The following is a 14,988-nucleotide window of genomic DNA, read 5'->3' as shown; positions in this document are numbered from 1 at the left end:
TACACACGAGCTTAGGGATGGGTGGATTTGTTTAGAAATTATTGATATCGATATTTTAACAGACGCCCGTTTATCAGTTACGGTTTTTGTCTTTGAAAGAATGTTAGAGCACACATCAATATTGTATTATACAGAACGACAAACTAAGTGAAATTAGAATATTTTTTTAGATTACCAAAAAATTTAAAAACCAAGGCAAAATGAATTGAGAAATACATATATTCGTTCTTTACATTTTGAGAAGATATCCATAAACCACACGTTTAATTAACGCGAGTAAAAGATAACTGTTTTCCAACAATATTCCCGATAAGTAAAATAGTAATGATTATTATACTTCACCTAATAGTAATATTACTTTAATATATTGCTACGAATAAAATTAGAATTGTTACATAAAAGAAACAACATAAAGATGAAATGTAAGATATATTTTTACAATTGGCGGTCTTATGTTTCGAGCAACCTTTGCATCCACGGAAATAGATACATTTTTTTTTTTTTTTTTTTTTTGTTTTCGCGGAGAAAGTCCCTTATTACTACCGTTCAGTCTTCGCGGGGGGTGACTGAGCGGTTATGTTGGGGTAACCGTTGCCTTACGACCCGACAATTGAAGCAGCCCGGGACCCTCGGGCGGCGGTCGGGCCAAGTCCCTAACCAATGAACCTAACCTAAGTCCCTACGCAACGGCCTACCAACTAAAACTCCGCGTTGACCCTCTTCGGCGCATAAGGGACGACTGCGGGCTTCCCCGAGACAGTAGGTCCGAGTCTTCGTCCGGCGGAAATAGATACATAATCATATTGTTGTTATTGCAAATAATTATTATAATTGATTATCTTAACCACCATCTTTACGGTCATTGATTTTAGTTTGCCGAAACATAGTTATGTTTCTCCATCAAAGAGTATAATAATAAAATAAAATAAAACCAACCAAATAATTGCTGGCTACGCTATCTTATTCCATTTATCATGTATTAAGTAAATATCTTAATCTGTAACTTAAATTTTTAGCAAGGAATAGTGCAACATACAAATATAGATCAAACACAACTGGATGTTTGTCACAACAGGTACTGCTTTGTTTAACAATTGTTACTTATAAATCAGTTTCAATTTGTTTGTTTATATTATGGTTTGTTATATTTATATTATGGTAGAACCTAACCCTTTTCGTATTTGATCTTTTATGGGCTTGTTTGTCTTTCTTTTAATTCTTCGATGTTGATACAAAATTTTCGGTACTAGCATATCACTATTGTAAGGAGCGGAGTCGGCGCCATTTTATGCATTAAATGTGCCGCATGTCACGTGACCATATCACTCATCCTCTATACTCGTTAATCATTGCTCCCTGCCTACTGAAGTAGTAGTAGAGATTTTTTTGTAGAGATGTGTCAACTTGATTTACTAACTCGAGTTGGGTTTAGATCGAGTCAACTCGAGTTGAATTTTCTTTAACTCGAGTTTAAATAATCCCGCCGGCGCGGCGAGATTTTTTTATTGTTAAGTAATTAACAAATGAATACATTATAAATAAATAAATGGTCCGTCTTAGAACTTGTTGATAACATATTAATTTCTATTAGACTCTATTATTCTATTATTTGAGTACAGAGTCAACGTAGAGCATGAATAAGCTAACTGCCAAAATATGATTTGCGATAAAATAGTTAAACAGCTTAGTTCTTTTTTAAGCTTTAAATTTTTATTGTAATAATTAAACCGTAAGTAAATATCTATGTATCTAGGATATAAAGTTAGTCTGATCTGATATTATTTTGTAGACTGCTAGAAATAAACATAAGTAGTTTTGTTGTTAATTAATATAAAGACTTACGGTTATAGCTTAAGGTCCATTTTTCAATTTCGTCGTATTAAATTTTAAAGGCCGAAATATCCATACATATTAATTATTTTTACGTTTTTCTTTCAACTGCGAGAACTAATCACTAACTAGACGTGAATTTAAATTCTTTACTTGTCAATACTTGTTTAGTTACCCAGATTAAAGGTGAAACAAAATGTATGAAAATGGACCTTAAGCTATAACCTTAAGTACTTTATTTATGTTACGAATATTAAATCCTAAATACATGATGAATACATAAATTACTTTATTATTTAAATTCACCTGGTGAGTCATTACATTTGTAAAAATAACCCAAAACAAATCATTACTCAGTTTCAGTTTACCCGGTTAATTCGAGTTACTTAACTCGAGTTACGTGAATTTCAACTCGGGTTAGCTCGAGTTGTGTTTATCCTGAGTTGGCACATCAATTTTTTTTTGCAATTGGTGGTTTTTATTACGCTCACCGCTCCGCCATCTCACTCCATTCCAGTGGACAGGCAGCCTTAACCTTTAAGCGATTCACAATAACAAGAGCAAGGTAGCTGTTTACATTCCGAGCGTATTATGCCGGGTGAAGTAAGGATTTCAAAGACAACACCGGTCAACACGATTTTTGAGTCTGGCACCTGAATGTGAAATTTCGGTTTCTCCTATGTTACAAATAAATAAAAAAATAACTTCCGATCAAAGTTTGCTTTTGTAGAAACTAGAGCAATTTTACTGAGTTTCAAAAAACACATACAATTTTTTATACTTTCTCTGTAATTTTATTTAAAATTACGATAAAAATGTTTTTATTGAACATCAAAGTCTTTTTTATACAAGAATTATGACTAATAATAGCAAACAAATAGAAAATAACAAAAAGTTTTTTTTTTAATGGATTTTTATGTTTGTGTGCGTATTAATCCCCAAATGTTATCTCTCATCATACTCTCATTATACTGCCCTTGGTAATGTCGTTCAAAGTCCACCACATCTTGGTAAAAACGTTCTCCCTGCTCCTCTGAATAGGCACCCATATTATCTTTAAATTTGTCCGGGAGAGCATGTAGCATATGGAGTTTATGGGACATTCTGCAGTCCATCAATTTAAAACTTTCAAGCATAGTTTCAATGAACTCTTCATAATTGTCGACTCTGTGATTTCCAAAAAAACAATTGACTACTGCTTTCAGACGCTTCCAGGATTATTTTTCACTAGCTTTTGCCCGCGGCTCCGCTCGCGTTATAAAGTTTTTCAGGCTAAAGTTTACCGTTATAAAAGTAGTAGTTTCCCGGGAGCCTATGTTCTTCCCAGGGTCCCAAACTGACTCCATAACAAATTTCCTCTTAATATGTTGGGTAGTTTTTGAGTTTAACTCGTTCAGGCAGACGGATGCAACGGGGGACTTTGTTTTATAATATATTTTTTAGAACTTTTTAAGAGGAACAATCCCGTCATACATCATTGTTACATAACTTTAACCGTTTACGCAGCGCACGCAACGGAAGCTCTCAAAAATAATAAATTGTCCCCGTTTTTGCAACATGTTTCATTACTGCTCCGCTCCTATTGGTCATAGCGTGATGATATATAGCTTATATCACTCCACAAATAAAGGGCTATCCAACACAAAACAAATTTTTCAGTTCAAACTGATAGTTCCTGAGATTAGCCATTACTGCTCCGCTCCTATTGGTCATAGCGTGATGATATATAACTCAGGGCACTCCACAAACAAAGGGCTATTCAACACAAAAGAATTTTTCAGTTCGAATCGGTAGTTCCTGAGATTAGCCATTACTGCTCCGCTCCTATTGGGTATAGCGTGATGATATATAGCCTATAGCACTCCACGAACAAAGGGCTATCCAACGCAAAAAGAATTTTTCAGTTTGGACCGGTAGTTCCTGAGATTAGCGCGTTCAAACAAACAAACTCTTCAGCTTTATATAATAGTATAGATATAGATGAGCAATAAGGAATTTTGTGAAATCATCGCTGCTCATTTTGTGTTTTATTTGTAGTCCAACGAAAATACCAGTTTTAACTTTAGCTTCAGATAATTTGGGAAAAAATCTCTTTAAATATTCAATAGCTTCAGAATTATGATCTAGAGCTTACACAATTGCTTCATTAGCCCTAACTTTATATGTAACGGTAGCATCAATATTTATTTAGGCTCTACTATTGGTTTCACTTTCACATTATATTTTCCAATTTGAAATTAACACAAGCACTGTGAGGCACCCATTTCTTATCTTGATTCCGTATTTTGAGGTTATAATAAGCGTCATAAGCTACGCAATGCTTCAAAATCGTTGCCAAAAGCAATTTTTTTTGCTTCTTTAATAAATTCACCGCAAATAAAACAGAATTAATCAACATCCTGTTTACACTTTCTTGGTGCCATTTTCTAACCAAGTACGACATAAAAGTCGGTTGCTACAACTCAAATATACTTATTTTAAAATAGTAATAGACTAGTAAACTCACTACTGCCGTTCAGACATAATTCACAATTTGCAATTAAAATGATCAAAATGCTACCGCCTATTGCTCATGAGAATCAATTAAAATCTTCAAAACGTACTTATCAACATAAATCAGACAAAAGCAAACTTTAAGAGTTAAAACTGGATATCCGAGTGTTTTTCGATGTTTGGAATCAGAATTCAAGCATTAGAACGGAAACACAAAAAAACAAATTTTTTTTGTCGACTTGTGTAATTGATAAAGTAGGTAAGTATATAAATAAATCTATAATTTAAAATTAGCAACTGCCAATACATACTGTTTTAGTATTTGGTATTTGTCTAGTCCTCTGAACAATAACAAGCATTGAAGGAGTCTAATCTGAGGTAGTCACAAAGCAGGGTTTCCGAACTTAGGGAGAAAATTAGTGGGATGAGAGATTTTAAGAGCGTTTTTTAAACTATAAATAAATTTTTGCTCTTATATTCTTTGGTTACTCCTTCCCATATATTCTCTTCACTAAGAATGAGGAGCTAAATAAAGCAACAATTGTCACCATTTTTATTTTATTATCTCTTCATCCAATGTCTGGTTTTAGAAGGCAGACTAGGCTGTATGGCTGAGAGCCTTTGCCTTCTCCTTAAGAAGTAAATCAAACAAAAAAAAATGTCTGGTTTATCGGAACCTCAGGGCTCAGAACAAGAACAAGTATAGAAGGAATCTAAATTACCCTTATATCAGTGTTGCCAGAAGGTTACATTTCTTACATTTTTCGTTACTTTTGACCCCCTTGCGTAACATGTAAGTAATTTTTATATTTAAGGCAATTTTCGTAACTTTTGAGAACAACGATATTTGTAATAGAAAATTTTTATTGTAAATAGTATACGAACGCATCTAAATTGAACGCACCTAAAACTGGCCGGTCTAAAAAGTATTTCACTCCATATCACACTTAGAGATGGCTCCCCAAGACAAAATGAAACGTATCTCGTATATATTAAAACTTGATTTTGCTTGAGTGTGCGCGCGCACATTTCCTACTTCGCGAGTCCCCGCGGTTTCGTAGCTACAGAAATGCTTGCCCAAAAACGCGTAAATTAAAAAAAAAAAACAATAATGTAACTTTTGCAGCAAAAATGTAACATTTCAGGAAACGAAACGTAACTTACGACTCAAGGGCCCTGGCAACACTGCCTTATATACTTGTCCTTTTTTTCAAATAGGCCAAAACCGTTGAAAAGAACGAGACAAATATTATGTTGCTAAGGTCGGCTTGCGTACACTTTAAAATTATCAAATGGTTACCTTTGGTCGTCTTTATGATGCCGAATTAAAAAGCAAATAAAATGTCAAATGTTCCAACTTGCCAACCTCAAAACAATGTCACAAACGCGCCCACACAATTTAGTTACGTTATACTTCAGCGCGTGCTTTTCAAAAGTGGCTGCATGTTTTGTAATATTTTTGTTGTTAATTCAAATAAATACACAGTGCTGTTTAAGTATAATATAGCCCTACGAACAAGCAATGGTCTGCGTTATTATGGGGTGTAAATCTCATTCTTGTCGTAAAGAAAATGAAACTGAAATCATCAGCTTCCATCGGTGAGTAAACAAAAAACCTTATATATTTGCTTAAACCCTGTGCATAAGTGCAAAAAGTATTATTAATTAATCTTTATTATGCTGTAGTCATATTATAATCTGCTATTGGCCATTCGATACAGTAATTATTAAGTATTTTTCATTTTTATCAATTTACGTAGTCGTGTTCAATAGTGTTGTTCTGCATATTCTGTCGATAACATAGATGTTAGTATATTGTAGTTGACTATTTTGCATAAATTGCGTTTTACTTTCAATATACGGTGGTGAAGTGGTAAAAGCCACTTGGAAACCGAGCGCGAAGGCTGGGGGTTGAGGAAACTATCTGATTTTCATAGTGTGTTTCATTGCAGATTCCCCACAGATGATGCTATGAGGCAAAAATGGATCGTTGCCATAGCTCGTCCCAATTGGCATTGGAAAAACAGCACCGTGTTTACTCTATGCATTTCGACAAAGTTTTATTAACATTGAAATAAGTTATCAAACATATGTGACATGAATGATACCGCTGTGTTTTAATTTTATTGTCCCATTTTAGTAGCTTCTGTCAAATCACACCTCTTGGGTATCTTTTAATCGCTAAGAAAGTCAGAAAAGAACAGAAGGCGTACTGGCTTTCTCCTAGACGAAATTCTGGCCGATTTCTTGTTTGTTATTTACAGCGGTTTCCATTCCTTCCGAAATTTCTAAGATTTTCTTAATTTAATAATCTAAATGCTAAACCATTTTTGTGTGAATGACGTTTCGGAAGGCATGGAAACTGCTGTAAATAGCAAATGAAAATTGGATAAAATTTAGCTTGAAGAGAGCCGGTAGTTCTATAGTTTATTGTAATTTAACAGCTTCTTAACGAGTGATTTTATATACCCAGACCTCATTTAGTACTTGAATACCAAATTAGGGTTTTGATATCTTTTTATTAACCTTTATTTAAAATAGCATTTTGCAACGGTTTGTAGTTGACTGACCGAAAAGTGTTTATTTTAGCAGGTCTGTGAATTTACCATAGCCGATAGACAAAGCATCTATCGATATCGATAAGATGTCAGAAGAGATCGCAACACAATTAAATTTCTTGCTGTCAAAGACAGAGTAAACTCAAATGTCATAATGTTACTTCTATGCTTGTCATTGTTCTGAGATCGGAACTGTCGTCTGTAGTCTATCATTTTTCTAATTTTACCTAGGTACCAGGCTAGGTACTATTTGTTTTTATTATGTACAGAATCCTTTGAAACACCCGTAGACTTGCAGTCTGCCCCTATATTTAGTATTATAAATTACCCTAGAGTGCTTCTTAAACTAAATTATGTACCTATTGTCAAGATAATAATATATATATGTTTTCTACGTTAAATTATGTATTGTATACATATCATCGAGCATATAGGTTTTCGAATGTTATGAACTGCGTAACAGTGATGATAACCCGTATAAAAATATACGTTTAGATCGATAAAGTCTCTATGTTTTGAGTTATTCATTATTTTGTGTAATACAACAATTTCACGTATGCCATCGTATTGGAGTTTTTAATGTAAATAGGCATATATATGAAATCAAGGCCATGTCATGGGGTGCCTACATAGTAAAAAGGAGTCTACAGACGTTTTACATCCTAATGTGTTTCGTGTGGTGAACATAGACGAAAATGGGTCAGATTTATGTTCTGGCCAACTAGAGATCACCGAGTCTGACATTATACTGTACAGAGAAGGGAGAGACTCCACAGTGTGGCCTTTACATTCACTAAGGAGATATGGATTCGAAGGGGAAATATTTAGTTTTGAATCAGGTATGACAAAACAGTATTCTTATATATTTCAAATAGCATTACTCCTATATAACACTTACTATAAACAAAAGTTCTTCTAACCAAAGGAAAAATACAATAATAATTAATATCACTGCAATCTGGAATATCGTTATACCATAAATTGTTGCTTTTGTGATAATGCAAGCTTTGAACTACAATTTATATATTGAAAATATTAAATTGTTTACACACATGTAACTGATTATGATTTATATAATATATCATTGTCAATCTTTGCATTCTTAATTTATGTTATTAGTAAACTTGCCTCAGATCAAAATTAAATTTTCGTTTTTTAATTTCCTTTTTTTTTTTATAAAGTTTAGTATATTCCTATGTTTTAGGGAGGAGATGTGAAACAGGAGAAGGAATTTATGCATTTAAATGTAGAAGAGCATCATTGCTCTTTCGTACCTTGCAACAACAAATACAGTTAAGAAATGTTGTTCATGAATCAGTATCATATCCTATGTCAAGACTAACTCCATCACCGCAAGGGCGACAAACTGTACAAGCTAGTGTTGTCCACCGATCCTCTATAGATAACAGCCAAGCAGACAGTGTCAGAGCCGCCAATATAGCATCACAAACAAATATTCTGAGAAACAGTACACAGTCCCCTAGATCACCTTCAAGTGCAGATATCTTAGAGGTTATGCCTTTAAATCCTCGAACTAACAATAGTTCCAATCATGTTACTAATTTATATCAATTCCGTGACTTTAAAAGGGAACACAATAATAACCAAAGTGAAACTATGACCAACACCGGACACGAGTATTGTAATGATCTTAGTAGAGATTTGGCTGTTCTTAGGCATTCATTGAGACAAGAAACAGCTTTGAATACACTAAAAGATATTGAGGATGAAAATCGTTACCTTGAGAACAAAAAAAGAAATAAAAGATTGTCTTCAGGTCAAATAATGAACCCTTTATCACCTACCCTGAGTAATGAACACTATGCTCAACTTAGTATAGAACAACAAGAAGCAGCAAGATTGTACATGAATATTGCACCAAATGAAATAAGTCTGTCACAAGTGAGCAAAAATGATACAATACCCACTACTCCTCTTACACCAAAACAAGTGGAATATTGCAATTTATCATTAGGAATCAAACCAGAGCTTAATACATATGCAAACTTATCACTGGGTGAGTTGGGTGACAGTGTCAAAAATATTAAACAAGCACTGAGCTTGTCTGCTCACTCTGATTATAATCCAAAATTCTCAGAGTCTGATACATTCACTTCTATGTCACCCGTAGAAGAATTGGAGGTAAATTATGCTGTTTTAGATATAGATTCTAATAAAGAAATAGCCGCTATGACTAAAGAAGTTATTTCTTCAGAGAATAATAATTCCCATAGTAGCAACAAAACCGAAAGCCTAGCCTCGGGCAGTACACAATCAAGAACAAGACTAGTATCACAGAATGGCACAGACAAGACTCCTGCAGTAAATATACCTGCAGCAACACCTTTAGCTACTATAGGATATACTACTATAGACTTTGACAAAACTGTTGCCCTGACATCTGTAGCTTCAGGAACTGATGTTGATGTTGAGGGTCCAAGAAAAACAAGACACAACTCCTGTAACATGCCATGCGGAAGTCCAGCTTCAGAGAAAAGCAAAAGTAATTATGGATAAATTGTAAAAATAATATTATTTATACTCACATAACTCATGAGCCAAAAATGGCTAATGCAAGTTTGCCAATGTAATCTATTAAATATAATATAATATAATTAAGTAAAACAATCCAAACAATTTAGCTAATTCATTAGTAATTTTGAAACATAAAAATATAACATTTTGAATTGTTGTCAAATGTTAGTTTCCATAATTATGTAAGAAGGCAACACACTTTCTAAAACAAATTGGCATAAAATTAAGCACTTTACGAGTTATGGGATTTCAATGCAGATATTACTAACTTAAAACAAAGCTCCTATAACATTTAATAAAAAAATAATTTAATATCTGGTGCTATGAAATTAAATGAAATATTGACCACATATTTAAACTGTTTCTATAAAACTTAAAGCTACCACATTCACAAAACTGAGTTACATAATACAAGTTAAACAACATGTGGCATTAATTTGAGAAAATGAGTTAAAGATTGAAGCATCATTTACATAGCTGCAAAATTCAGTCTACATTTGGCTCTAGGGCAGTGCAGACACGCTTTTGCTGTTTTTGACCATTGTTCCTATAAATATATAAGATTACTTTAATAATAATCGCCTGTCTTCTTATTAAATATTAGAGTCTCATATTATTTTCTTGCATTGGTACCATACTATAATAATTTAAAAAAGAAAAATAATATTGGGCCTGTAAATGTAAACGAATAGGTATTTGTATTTGTTTTCTGTTTAAAATGGAATTTTAAATTTATATTGACGTAGATCAGTTTCATGGTTGTATATTTTTCTAGATGTTATGAAAAATATAAATTTAGATTTTTTTACTATATAATATCTCAAAATGTTCGGAGTGTAGTTATGTTAATCAGGGATGTTATGGATATGAAATTTCGGATACGGTTACGGATATGTAATTATTTCGGATTATCCGGTAGTTTCCGATAGTTTCGGTTACGGATATTTGATTAAAGTAAAATATTTTTATATTATGTAATACAGTAGGGCGATGATTCCTAACTATCGTTCGTCGTCATCGTCGATTATTAAGTATCGATGAACTAATTGGGGGACATGGGTGTTCGGAAAACCTCTGTGTTTTAATTTGAGATGAAGTTTCAGTGAAGTAGCGCCATCTCCTCTCCGTGGAAAGTTTTTATCACACTGTTTACATTTTGCAAAATTATTTTAGTACGTAACACAACACTTTTCCTTCACTTTACTAAATGAAGTACCTACCTACTCTTAAATAAAAAGAAATACTATTTATGTATGAGGTTAAGTATGTTATGATTAAAAATAACAAACAAACTATATAAAATTCACGTAGCGCGTGATCGGTGAAACAAAAATCTGTAGTAACATATTATCCGTAACTTATCCGAAACTTTTTTAACGGATACGGTGACGGATATAGTTATATTTCGGATATCCGATAGTTTCGGTTACGGTTACGGAGCTCCATAACATCCCTGATGTTAATCACTCTTACACAGAATCATCACTTTTTCTTCGTAGCCGATTTCAATAAACTATCTCGACGGCTGACTGCGTAGTTAGTTCGATTGTTAGTTAATCGGTTTATTACCATTAACTAGTGTTAAGGGTAATAAACCGAACAGATAATTCATCTGTAAGGAGTGTAGGCATTTCAAAGAAAATGTTCCGATTTGGCTTTGAATAGCGGTCAAGACCGTTTATAGGAATTGATAGGAATTCAATGTAATAATATCATTAGCAAACAATGAATTAGTGCCAAAGTAGAAAGTCACCAAATAATGTTGTAACATGTAACATACTATCTATTTATTGTCGAAGTATACGAAACTATAAAATGCCAAAGTTTAGAGCTAATTCGATACTTTTATGTAAGGGCCTATGTCCTTTGTATAATGGCATTTAATAAAATTTATAAGCTTCAAATAGAATTGCATTTCGATGCTCAATGTCAGTTTGGATGCGAAAAATCTAAGAATATTTTGACGAAGTCCGCTCTCGCGTACATTCCCGAAATTGTAATGTTGGTCTAACTATATGTGATTAGTGCTATATAGTAACTAGTTTTTAAGTATTTATAATAAATATACTTGAGTTTAAGATAACTTGTTAAGTAATGAATGTCATTTTAGTCAAATTCCATTGTACCAAAGATATTAATAATACACCTATTGGTAGCAAGGGCATCGTCGCCGAGGTCGCCTGTGCAAAGCAGCTACCAGAGGAATTGTAAAATACTTCCAATGCCATTTCCCTCATAGAGTGGTCTTCCAACGATGTGTGACCTAATCTAGACTTATCTAGACGATGTTATTATTACATTTTTATTTTATACTAGTAAACGACAAGCCGATAAGTGGATTTCCTAAATTTTGATACCACCACCAACCTAACGCAATGACAATTTCCGCATGTGTTTTGATTTATAACATACTGAGGCATTGAGGGTATTGTGCTGGTCAGCTTTTAATGGCCTAAGCAGCACGGAGCCAAGCAAGTCATGCTTCCGTGAGACATTTAAACGCCGTAAAAACGTAATTTATGCCCATTATGTAATGTAGTGAGATAGATTTTTAAAGTTTTGAGTTTATTAATTTAACGGTAGAGCTTTAATTTTGCATCAGTGTGCAAATAGATATTAAGATAACTTAGGTTGGCACTATTATCTTTTTAAACAATAGAATTGTTACCAAGAATTACTATAACACATTATAACTTTAAATAAAAGCAAAAATCAAGAACGTTTCTTTTTTAAAATATGTCAGTCAGTGTTTATTATTTTATATTCCATCCCATAATATTTAAGTATGTCTTGAACTTGGTTAATAATGTTTTTGTGTCGAAGAATAAATATTTTTTAAAGAAAATATTGTCTTATTGAATTTTCCTTCCTTCGCGCAAGTTTTATACCTATCCAGCGTCGACTAGGCGTTTCATTATATAAGTACTAGCTGTGACCGCGGCTTGGCCCGCGTGGAAATCAGTGTTTGCCCGTGTAAATTCATCATCAGTTTTTCCCGTGTAGTTCCGGACCCACGAGATTTTTTAACACCACGCGACTTCTTACTGAAGAATTGCTCTATCTTTTAGTAAAAACCATACAAAAATCCGTTCAGTAGATTTTGAGAAAACAGACAGACCGCTTTTGGAGACTTGTTTTATAATATGACGTACCTATAGATAAATATATTATTTTCTTTTGACTGGTCGTGTCGAGTTAATTAGATTTGATGCGCATTGATTCGCCTGCTTTACTACGAAATGCGTCCATTAGAAACATCGCGAATACATACTTTTATACTTAGGTATATTATAAATGCGAAAGTAACTGGCCGTCTGTTAGGCTTTCACAGTTAAACCACAACTCATTTCGATGTAATTTGGTATATAGTTTGAGAGACACAGGTCACTCAGGAAAATTATTAATAGGTATTATAGAGGGTCTTTAATCCCGAAAATACGTTTTCACAGGGAACCGCGAACATAAGCTATTACGAAATAGGTAAATACGATTGTGCTCAAATCGATGCCGGGATTTAAGTATAGTTGAATAGACTTTATTGTCGATAGCATTCAGAATTTTAGTGCTGACGGGACGGGTTACGGGACAGCTAGACGCGCGGTATGCACTATCAGACTTGTACTACTTATAATACAGTTGAATCTCACTTATCCGACGCTATTAAAAAGTAAACTAGAGATTGCCGGATTATTTGATGTTCAGTTTACTGGAGATTGGAGTGTATAGATAGATTTATAATAATACCATCCACAAGTCTGTGTCTGTGCCACTATACAGCGGCAGACACTACCACAAAAAGGTAGAGTCATAATTGACCTCACTCACCTACGCAACAAGCAATATGAGCGCGTATTTCTAAAACAAAGCTACAAGTTCTAATCTCCATTAAGCAATAGTCCATAGTGACCATAAAATAACTCCGTTAAATCTTTTTAATAAAATAAATACACAAACGAATTATATTGAATGAACCCAGAATTCTCTGCATGGTAGACACCGACAGGACCTTAGTTAACCCAACGTCGACAAGGATTCGTCAAACGACTGGCTGGTTCGAGGTGAACTTTTCCAATAGACGGAGGGGTTTATAATACAAGATCAAACGATAGAAACACGTAATTACCAGAAATACATAATCATAAATAAAAATCTATCTCCAAATACCGAATATTCGGAGGTAGATGATTATAATATAAATATGATATAAGCTATTGAGCATGATAAGACCTATTGAGCTCTTCTGAAACCATTCAACACATTACAGGAGCTTGTAAATCCATAGTAGGTACAGACCGATTACAAACACAGACATGACCAGGCAGCACATATCATACATCAAAAACCACTTCATATTATAAATACATACTTGATCCAATATTAGAAAGTAGCTCCTATAAACTCTACATTGACAGGGCAGTACTTGCGGACCGAACCTTCCACTACAATAGATCGAATATAATCCTTATAGATAAACTCAACAAATCAGCTATATTAATTGATATTTGGTAACTTTCTAAACACACATAACATACAGAGTACAATAGCAGAAAAATTAACCAAATACATAGAACTAAAAGAGAAAATAGCTCGCATGGCACTTGGATAAAGTGATGATAGTCCCAATTGTACTGTCTACCACTGGCGTTGACCCCGTACAGTTTCATGACTATTTGCAAACTCTACAATTACCGAAATTCACATAAAGCACCTGACAAAAGTGTGTAATATTGAACACGTGTATGATTGTTGGGAAATTTTTCCAAACCGGTAAGGCTAAACCAGTAAATGACTCATGCTTGGTCTGGGCCCGTATGTTTCATTCGTTACAGGTACTAATACCATGCCTTAAAAAAAGGAGTTGAAAAGAAATAATAATATCAGCCCTGTATAATAATAATAATGTCCTACTGGGCACGGCCCTCTACTACTGAAAGGGTTTAGGCCTCAATCCACCACGCTGGCCTAGTGCGGGTTGGTAGACATCACATACCTCCGAAATTAATATGGAGAACTTCTCATGTAAGTATACTGGTTTCCTGACGGTGTTTTTCTTCGCTGTTATTTAGCAAGCGATAATAGCCAATAAACTAGAAAAGTCGCCGCTTTTTTTAAAGAGACAGCAGTATAGAAAGATTCATAATAAATAAAATAAGTATTATGTTTAATATTAATGTACTTAATTCGCGTTTTTTATGATAGTATTATAGGTATATTTTAATTAACTATTTAGGAGTAGGTACTAACGGAGTCCATGCGCGGAGCGGGTGTGGGAAGCAGTGAAGGAAAAACGAGCGGAACTTGCTTTATTTTTGAGGCTTTACTGTAAGTATTCAAATACTAATAAATCCTTATTAAGTTTTGAGAAATTATGAATTCTAATTTGTTTTTGTAGAGGCCCCTCTACGTCTTCGCAGAAATAACGCAAGAAATCTTAGAGATAAAATTTGTTTGTGAAGTTTGTAAACAAACCTCGGTTTGTTAACGTTTCTTGGTTGCATGCAAAATTAATCGTGCATCTAAGCTTTGTACCTTACTTATAGAGATTATATAAGTAAGGCATATTCTTCATACT

General features: G+C 33.8%; 1 protein-coding gene across 1 annotated transcript; it reads left to right on the top strand.

Moving 5' to 3' along the window:
- Positions 1-7,038: 7,038 nt before the first annotated feature.
- Positions 7,039-11,775, top strand: LOC115453873 (fibroblast growth factor receptor substrate 2). Its single transcript, XM_030182600.2, has 2 exons — positions 7,039-7,720; positions 8,086-11,775. The coding sequence occupies exons 1-2, from the start codon at positions 7,498-7,500 to the stop codon at positions 9,396-9,398; spliced, it is 1,536 nt and encodes a 511-aa protein (XP_030038460.1). The 5' UTR covers positions 7,039-7,497; the 3' UTR covers positions 9,399-11,775.
- The last annotated feature ends 3,213 nt before the right edge of the window (positions 11,776-14,988 follow it).

The sequence above is a fragment of the Manduca sexta genome, chromosome 24 (genome assembly GCF_014839805.1).
Source record: "Manduca sexta isolate Smith_Timp_Sample1 chromosome 24, JHU_Msex_v1.0, whole genome shotgun sequence".
Lineage (NCBI taxonomy): Eukaryota > Metazoa > Arthropoda > Insecta > Lepidoptera > Sphingidae > Manduca > Manduca sexta.
The sequence above is the reverse complement of the archived record's forward strand: the minus strand, read 5'-3'. Positions and strand labels throughout refer to the sequence as shown.